The following is a 10,063-nucleotide window of genomic DNA, read 5'->3' as shown; positions in this document are numbered from 1 at the left end:
CCCGAAGATAACCATCTATCAAACAAGAAAGAAGCGTTACCACCATTGACCAAAACCTTCACATTATCCATAACTTCTGGTAAGACGGAAATAATAGATTTCCAAAAACGGGAATCCGTGGGTCTCCCGTTTTGTGCTAAAACATGATGCCATTTTGTTCATAATACCAACTTATTATTCATACGAACCATTCTTATGTCCACATTTTGTTCCCAACTTTGGCTATATATTATGATCACAACCCGCAGGTGAGTTATTTCATCTTATTTTCACTCCAAAACTTTATTAATTAAATATATGTAAATTATAATAAGTATTTTTTTGTAATAAATATTTTTTCCCACACCAATAATTATTTAATTAAAAATAATTAATGTTATTTGATGGGAAGAATGATTGATGAGAAAAGTTATTTGAAATGAAAGATCAATCATGCTACAGTGCAGCAAAGGAGTGTCGCTTGAGTATGTTTAAAGTGTTTGTGGGTTGAAAACACTTCAACCGTACGAACCCACCTCAGATTTCTAAGGTATGTTTGTTACCCAAACATGCCCTAAGTTTTTCTGTAGAAAATTATTAGATTTATTTTAGTGGGCTTGTTTCTACTTGGTTTCTTTTTATATTTTTCTAGTGAATTATGTTAAGTTATTTTGAAGTAAAATATTTTTGGGTTGAGTTTAAGTTCTAAATTATTTTTGGGTCGGGTAATATTTTTTATTTCAATGACTCTTCATTTTTAAATGGGTTGGGTTTTGATTTTTTTTTAAATAAAAATAAACTTGTGAATAAGTGGGAATTATGTTAAGTAAATATTAAGTGGACATCGATGAAGTTGGAAAGTGATGATATTTTAGGGTTATGAGAATATTTAGGTTTTTGAGGAATTAAAATAGTTATTTCAAGTGTAAATACGAGGCAAATGTTCATTTGGAAATTTATTCAAGTTACATGAATTCTTCTATAGGTGACGATTGATTTTCGTTCAGTACTATTATGGTGAATTTCTAAAAAGTTAAGAAGTTCAAGTAAGTGAAATTCCTATACTAGACTTTGCATAAAAGGAAAATAAAACGAATTTGACTTTTAAAATATGCATTTTTTGGTTTTTGAAAAGAAATATGAAAAACAACCTCAATTGTTTGTTTCAATGACTCACGAACTCTATATAAAAACGAAAATATTTTTGTCATGACTAGTATAGACATGAGCTTATTTTCTGGTATTTTGTTTCGAAATTATGCAAAAGAGAGCGAATATGAAATTTTGTGCATAAATTATATTTTTGTAGTCTGATTATGTTTTGTTATGAAGATGTTTTAAACTCTAATATGATATGATATGATTTTTGAAAACTTTTGACATGACATTCTGAATTTGGGATGTGCTTTATGGATGATGATCTGTTTGACCTACCACGGGTATTAATAGTAGCTTCTGTTTGGATTGTACCAACTATTCTGTTTCTGGTGCATCAACTTTGGAAACAAAGTGATTTTTTGATGGTCTTTCATGTGTACACACTTGAGGTTCCGAAAATAATAATAAGGAAAAAATTCACATACTGTTTCTGCTCGGTTAGCTACTGGAGTTTGCACAACCCTACCACGGGGGTAAAACATGGTCTCTGATGTGATATGATGTTTTAGTACGATGGTGATCAGTTATGCTATGCCAAGAGAATTTTGAATAAGAATATTTTGAACATTCGCTCTGATATTTTTTATAACATATTCTGACTCTGCATTCTGAAATTAAAAAGTATTTTCATTATGCATTTTGAACTCTGTAAATGCTCATATTTGTATACTAGTATATGTTTTCTACTTACTGAGTTGTTAATAACTCATCCCTTATCTCATAACATTTTTCAGATATTTTGATGGTTTAGCTGGAGAACACGAGTAGAAAGTTTTGGAAAAGTTTGATGATCATATATGAAAAAGGCTAAGGGTATAAGTATTTTTTTTAGGATTGTATTTTGTAGGTTTGTATACCTTTGGCGATAATTTTGGTACGTCGAGTTATGGGAAATTAGAGTCTCTGTGGAATTGCTATTCTATTTTTATTGAGGGTTTTGCTTAGTATTTCTGTAGAGGAACATGAATATTTGAGTTGAACAAATGAATTAATATTTTTTAGAGTTTTTCGGGATATATCGTTTGTGATATTGGAGTTAATATGAGGTATTAAGAGATAACTCTCCGAACCTCTGGGACCAAGGCGTTACATGCTTGCTGCCTTCGGACGTTCAAAGAGGCCTCTATTTTGGCTCCCAAGAACAGAGCACATTTGCGCTTTTAGCTTGTGCATAGCAGAAGTTGTGTGACGTCACCATGCATCGCGAGCCACCGTTGATCGTCAGTCCTACTTGGTCACCATCACCCTTACAATGTCTCAATATGTACTTGTAGAGCTCCCACCATTTCATCATGCCATGTTCTCTCTCTCTCTCTCTCTCTCTCTCTCTCTCTCTCTCTCTCTCTCTCTCTCTCTCTCTCTCTTGAACAACAGTTCACTTTCTCTCTTTCTCTCCCCGTGCTTAGCCACCACCCCCCAGCCATGCCGCTATTGAAAGTCACCCAGGCCGCCGCCGCATGTAGCTCTCTCTGTAAAGAACTCTCTTCTCTACGATACGGGTTGATCTCAGTTTGTAGTTTCAAAGAGTTTTATTCTTATTTGTTGCCATTCCTAAAGAATTTAGACATGTTTTGGCCAATCCCTAGAATACCATTGTCTTTAGGTAGGTTCTACCTTGGCCATATTTGGGCTTTATTTAAAAAAAAAAAAAAAACACTTTGCGTGTGCTTTTTTTTAAATACAAGATTTTGTAAAGAAAATAAATAAATTTTTAAATTGTATTGTTGGTATTTTATTAATATCATTTATACAAATCGAATTTCTAAAACATTTAGTAAGCATATAGTTTTATTTTGAATACTTTAAATTTGATTAAGTCTATTTTTATTAAATGACATTTTTACTAATACTTATATTAGTGAATATCAATTAATTTAAAAAATGGTTATTTTCATTTTTAAGGTTATTTTTCACTCACTAGGTTAGTTTTTACATCGAGCCTAAGTCTTTTTGTAGTAAATTATTGGATTTATTTCAGTGGGTTTGTTTCTACTTAATTTCTTATTATATATATATATATATATATATATATATATATATATTTAGTGTGTTAGGTTAAGTTATTTTGAAGTAAAATATTTTCGGGTTAAGTTCAGGTTCGAAATTATTTTGGGTCGGATAATATCTTTAGTTCAGTGACTTTTCATTTATTTTTTAAATGGGTTGGGTTTTGTTTTCTTTTAAATAAACTTGTGAATAAGTGAGAATTAGGTTAAGTAAATATTAAGTAGACATCGATGAATTTTGGGAAGTGACGATATTTTAAGGTCAAGAGAATTTTTGAGTTTTTGAGGAGTTAAAATAGTTATTTTAGGTATAAATATAAGGTAACTGTTTATTTGGAAATTTCTTCAACTTACATGAATTTTTCTATAGGTGATGATTGATATTCGTTTGGTACTGTTGTGAGGATATTCTAAAAGGTCAAAAAGTCCAAATAAGCAGAGTTCCTATACTAGACATTGCATTAATGAAAAATGAAACGAGATTGACTTTAAAAATATGCATCTTTTGGTTTTTGAAAAGGAATATGAAAAATAACCTTAGTTGTTTGTTTCAGCATTAATCATGAACTCTGTATGAAAGAGAAAGTATTTTTGTCATGACTGGTGTAGACATAAGCTTATTTTCTGACATTTTGTTTCTAAACTACGTAAAAGAGAGTGAATATGAAATTTTGTGCATAAATTATATTTTTATGATCTGATTCTGCTCTGTTATTAAGATATTCTAAACTCTGATATGATATGATTTTTGAAAACTTTTGATATAACATTCTGAATTTGGATGTGGTTTGTGAATTGTGATCTGTTTGACCTACCACATATGCTAATAGTGGCTTCTATTTTGGTTGGTATCAGCTGTCCTATTTCTAGTGCACTTAGTTTAAAAACAAAGTGGTTTTTCTTGTGGTCTTTTCTGTGTGCACACTCGAGATTTTGAGAATAAATAAGGAAAATATTCACATTCTGTTTTTACTCGGTTAGTTACGGGGATTTGCACAACTCTACCACGGAGGTTAAACATAGCATTTGATGTTATATGATGTTCTAGTATGATGGTGGTAAGGTATGCTATGCCAAAAAGATTTTGAATAAGAATATTTTTGGACTTTCACTCTGATATTTTTGATAAAATATTCTGATTATGCATTTTTACCATATAAAGATTTTGTTCTGCATTCTGAACTAAATAAATGCTCATATTTACACACTAGTATATGTTCTCTACTTACTGAGTTGTTTATAACTCACCCATTATTTCCATAACATTTTGTAGATATTTTTTATGGTTCGGCTGGAGAACACAAGTAGAAAGTATTGGAAAAGTTTGATGATCATATATGAATAAGTGCTAAGGGTACAAGTATTTTTGGAGGATCATATTTTGTAGGTTTACCTTTGGCAGTTATTTTTTGTACATTGAGTTATGGGTAATTCGAGTTTTTGTGAAGTTGTTATTTTATTTTTATTGAGAGTTTTGGTTAGTATTTCTGTTGAGAGACATGGATATTTGTATTGAGCAAATAAATTTATACTTTATGGATTTTCTTTTTTCAGATTTTATGGTTAGGATATTAGAATTGATATTAAGTAATAAGAGTTAACTCTCTGGACCTCCGGGAACAGAGTGTTACATCTCAAGTGGCCATAGAAACTATTGGCTATTACCTCCCATCAACCTCACACAACACCGCCACCGCTACCATCACTTGTTGCCGGAAATCGCAGCCGTACTCCATGTCGCCCATTGCCCCAGCACATAAGACTTCTTCTCTCCTCTTAATTAGTGTAGCAAATTTCCTATAGATTTATATATTGAGTCTTATTGACATGGCAAATTATTTTGTACTTGTGATATTTTACGTTGGGCTTTGTTTATACGTAGGGCTTTATTTTATTTTATTACATAAACCTTTATACTATTTTAACATGGGTTGGGCTTAAGATTTTAAATCGGGCTTAGTTTTACTTGGATGAATATGTTAGCCCAAAAGCTTTATTTTTACATAAAATATTTAAATAATGTTATTAAATATTAACTTTTAAAACTGAATTTACTAATAAATAATTAGAGTCTAATTCTTTTTTTATTACGTTAAGTTTGGTTAAGTATATTTTATTAAATAAAAATATGATTTTTTATTAAATTGTGATATGTTATTAGAATATTATTTTTTAATATTATTATTATTTAAAATTTAAAAAAATTAAATTATTTATTATATTTATATAAAAATTTAAAAAAATTATAATAATGAGATAAAATACTTTTACCGTTCAAACGAGACCACGTGACATGAAGTAAGATAGATCTTGTAGTGTTTTGTATTGCTTTTTGTATTAGGTGTGTGTTTGCCATCAAATTTGATAGATGGGAAGTCATTATCCCGAGCAAATTAGACTTTGTGGCCATTATTATGCCACCGTAACAATTGCTTAGAAAATTATGGAGTTGTCTCATTGATGAGAAATCATCACATATGATACCACATTTATTAAAAAAATAAAAAAAATATTTAAAATAAAATAACAGCTGAAAATATATTAAAAAAATAAGATTGAAACTTTAAATTCTATTTATTTGATTTACGTTAAGACTTTTAATTTTTTTTTTAATAAATTATGCAACCCCCCGTGAATGGGAAAAAATGAGCTTGTGGCAAAAAGTCAGGGAGGGAGGCCACGGCCCACAGGATATTTATCAATTTATCACCGGGGAGACCGACAGGTCTCAGTCTACTGAATTATGCCAAGATACCAAAATACCATCTGTTTTCTTCCGCCATGAAAATGAAGTATGGCGGTGAGACTATTCTTATCCCCTCCCTTCCATGAAAGGACGCAGAGGTGGAAGCAATAATGGTGGGTTGAAGATAAGTCTGCTCAATACATGAGTGATGGTTAAAAATTGAATTTTTAGTTTGTACCCTTTTCATTCTTTTGAAAAAATCTCCCATCTTGTTCTCAACAGAAATCATTATTGGATATTGCCCCAGAATCTATCCTAGTTTATAAGCAGAAATTGTGCTTTTGTAAGGAATCTCCCAAGTCCACCCAAGTCAACGTTGATAGTTTATTGCTCAAAAGCCCATTCTCTGACACAAGGATTTCAAGTTGTCCTGGCACTTTGTTTTCCATTAACACAAAGTTTGAGGATATGGGTGAGTCCTTGTCATTTCCGAATTCCGTTCTGTTTGTCTTTCTCCTATTCTGCATCGGTTTTTCAATCGGTTCAGCCACTTCCTCATGTCCCATGGATCTCAGCTATGTCGAAGCCTTCCCATGGAACACTTCACAGTGTCAACAGCCTAATGGGAAACACTGTTGCGAGACCCTTCTCAGCCTTCTTGGCTTGGGAATTGCCCAGTACCTCAAAGACACCTCCATGTTCAACCTCCCTGATGCAGCTTCTTCATCTTCTTGCCTTTCCGATCTCCAAACCAAGCTCGCCGCCTTGTCAATCCAGCCCTCTTGGGTCCCTATCTGTTTTAAAAATTCAATCCAGTTCGTTGCTAATCCTTCCCTTTGTGCTGGAATCATGACAACCCAAGATTGGACTAAAAAGCTTGGTCCAATGACTGCATTGGACGAAAATTGCCGGGGAGACATGAACGCGCTAACTCGGTGTGGCGCCTGCGTGGATGCTGGCATGAAGGTGAATTCCATGTTGAAACGTCTAGACCCGAATGGCACAATTTGCTTTTACTTTGTAAGCTTATACGCTGCAGGGATTGTTAACGAGTTCGGTCCAAAGGATGCAGGGACTGCTTCTTGCATTCTAGCCTTGCCATTGTCTAGCTCAGCGGACAAGTCATCAAATCATTGGACCAGAAAAACTTCAACGATGTTGATTTTTGGATGCTTGGGTGTGATTATTGGTCTATTGGTTACCTTTATAGTGATCATGCTGTATAAGAGATGGGACAAGAAAGAAAGGCAAAATGGTGTGCATGAAGGCTGTGTGAGTAGTTTCAAGTCGCGCTTGTTACCCAACACAGGTGCAAAATGGTTTCATGTATCGGAGCTTGAACAAGCCACCAATGGATTTTCTCAGATGAATTTAATTGGTCAAGGCTCATCTGGGATTGTGTACAGAGGAACTCTTACAGATGGCACTTGGATTGCAGTGAAGCAAATTCTTGATTTGGACTCGAAAAGGGAAGAAGAGTTCTGCAATGAAGTCGAGATCATTAGCAAAATAAGGCACAGAAATCTTCTGCCTCTTCGTGGTTGTTGCGTTACAAGCGACACTCTGAAAGGGACTCAGAGGTTTTTGGTTTATGATTTCATGTTAAATGGTAATCTCAGCGATCAATTGTGCATTTCTGGAGCTCATGAACATGGTAGGAAGAAATTAACATGGCCTCAGCGCAAAAATATAATCCTTGATGTGGCCAAGGGGCTTGAATACTTGCATTATGGGATCACACCCGCCATTTATCACCGAGACATAAAAGCCACCAACATACTTCTAGACTCCGAAATGAAAGCTAGAGTGGCCGATTTCGGGTTGGCCAAGCAAAGCAGTGAAGGCCAGTCTCATCTCACCACCAGAGTTGCTGGCACTCTTGGTTACTTAGCACCTGAGTATGCTCTCTATGGGCAACTAACAGAGAAGAGTGATGTTTATAGTTTTGGAATTGTTGTTCTTGAAATCATGAGTGGAAGGAAAGTGCTGGAAACATCAAATTCCACAGTGCCGTTGATCACTGACTGGGCTTGGATGCTTGCAAAATCAGGAAATGTGAATGAAATTTATGATGAGTCCATAAGGGAAGAAGGGCCAAAAGGTATGATGGAGAGGTTTGTTCTTGTTGGAATGCTTTGTGCTCATCTTATGGTTGCTTTTAGGCCTACTATATCTGAGGCGCTTAAAATGTTGGAGGGTGACATTGATATTCCTAGATTACCAGACAGGCCATTGCCACTTGGTCACCAGTCATTTAGATCTTCTCTGCAGCAATAGTACCTCAGGTCCTCAACAAGTGAGAGAGATCAAGGCTCAGCTCAAGCAATAGATGCTTCCTCTAATACTTTTAACTGGACTGCTGTGTTTTTATACTTTTCAGGGAAATTTGAAGTTGGTTTTGAGAAATGAAATCATCCTAACAATGGATGCTTCCTCTAACAGATCTTTGTTGATGGCAAGGCAATGACATTGCAGGGCATGTAATCAATTGACAGGAACAGTAAGTTTTAGACATCTGAAGCGACTATAAGAACAGCTTCTGAATAATACAGAGATGGGAAGGAATAAACTGTTGGACTACCTTTGGGTTTGTCCTTTGTTAGTAAGCAATGTGACAGGTAACTTGCACAAACTTCGTAGGTCTTTCTGTGAACTACGAAGAACTGAATTTTTTTTAAGTGTCTTTTAATTAATATGTAATCAAACAAATGGAATTTATTTTTTGTAGATTAATGTTATATACAATCTTAAAATGTCTAAGTTTTGCACATTCTCATTGAGAAAAGTTGGGCGTGCCTTTAAAAAAAAATTAAAAATTTATGTAAGTCCTAAATTTATCAACTTTTTCGAAATGCCCTGCACACACCAAGACGATACAAATAATTTTCCTTTTCATATTTTCTTTCTATATTTCCAATTGACATTAGGCATCTCTTCATATGAATGAGGGAACTTTCATTCAGCAGGGACTACTGTAATTTATGAATGAATTTGTAGGACTATTTTCACTTGTTGATATAGAGGTGACAATTCGTATTCATGCCATGTTAAGTTATAGACGTTTAATTATATGAGTCAACTAAAAAATAACACATTAAGTTAAACGGGTCAGAATTTCAAAACCTTACACAATCAATTTTAATGACGGGTCGTGTCGCCCCCTTTGACTTGTTAAATATTTAATTAGAAATCAGTCAACACAACACAACACAATTCATTTTAACTCATTTTATATAAATAGGTTGATCTAGTCCACATAATTCATTTGACCATATTAGCATAGTTTTATGTAAAAGTTAAAATCTATATTTATTAAAATCTTAAAAAAATAAGACTACCTATTAACAAAAAATATTAATATTTCATATTTTAATCTATAATAAAACTAATATTACAAACACAATAATAAAAAATATGAGCATAGTCGTATAGATCCAAAATTACAATCCCAACAATAGAATATATGTATATTGAAAAATACCAATAGTATAACTCTATAATAATAAAATTATAATTTTGAAATAAAGTTTAAACAAGTTATTGCAAGTTAATTTTAGGTTAAGCAGGTTCACCAATTTTAGTATAGATTGATGGGTTAACCTGAATCCATTTATATCAAACTCAAACATATTAATTTCATATGTTTTTATGTTAAATTCACGAATTGTGTCATATATTGTTATCCTTATGTTAATATATCTATCATGTGGCAAGTATATGTGGGAAAAGCCTATTTGAGTTTTTAAGTATATATTTCTTTTAAATAGACTATGGGCCTAAAATCTTTCTTCTGAATATCTAAGATTTCCTTTGCTTTTGTTACTTAAAAAACAAAGATTAAAAATTTTTTATGGGCTGAGATAATTTTTTTTACAACGAGGCTAGTTTTCTTAAAACCTTTTAGTATATTTTATTTCCTTAAATCCTCCTTAAGTTTTTGGAGTAATTCCAATTTTTGCCCGCTGATTTTTAAACCAAAGCTTGAGGATTTTTAAAGTTATATTTCAATGGGTTGGTTTCTTACGTTGAGTCTAAGGTTGCGTTTGAGTGTTGAAGATAATTGAGAAGAGTTGCAATAGTTGTAAGTAGAGATGTTGTGAGTTTATGGGTCCCATTGAGATGAGTTTGATGTGTTTAAATGTATGAAATATGTTGAATTGTTGACTTTTGAGTAAGAAGTTAAAAAATGTGTGAGTCTCGTCCAATCAATTATTGATTTTATTAGTAATGATAG

At 32.9% G+C, this 10,063-nt stretch overlaps 1 protein-coding gene across 1 annotated transcript; it reads left to right on the top strand.

The window, feature by feature from the left end:
* Positions 1 to 5,900: 5,900 nt before the first annotated feature.
* On the top strand, positions 5,901 to 8,556 carry LOC122296487 (probable receptor-like protein kinase At1g11050). Its single transcript, XM_043106246.1, has 2 exons — positions 5,901 to 6,013; positions 6,112 to 8,556. The coding sequence occupies exons 1-2, from the start codon at positions 5,972 to 5,974 to the stop codon at positions 8,104 to 8,106; spliced, it is 2,037 nt and encodes a 678-aa protein (XP_042962180.1). The 5' UTR covers positions 5,901 to 5,971; the 3' UTR covers positions 8,107 to 8,556.
* Positions 8,557 to 10,063: the final 1,507 nt, after the last annotated feature.

The sequence above is a fragment of the Carya illinoinensis genome, chromosome 15 (assembly GCF_018687715.1).
Source record: "Carya illinoinensis cultivar Pawnee chromosome 15, C.illinoinensisPawnee_v1, whole genome shotgun sequence".
Lineage (NCBI taxonomy): Eukaryota > Viridiplantae > Streptophyta > Magnoliopsida > Fagales > Juglandaceae > Carya > Carya illinoinensis.
This window is presented reverse-complemented; position numbering and strand designations above follow the sequence as displayed.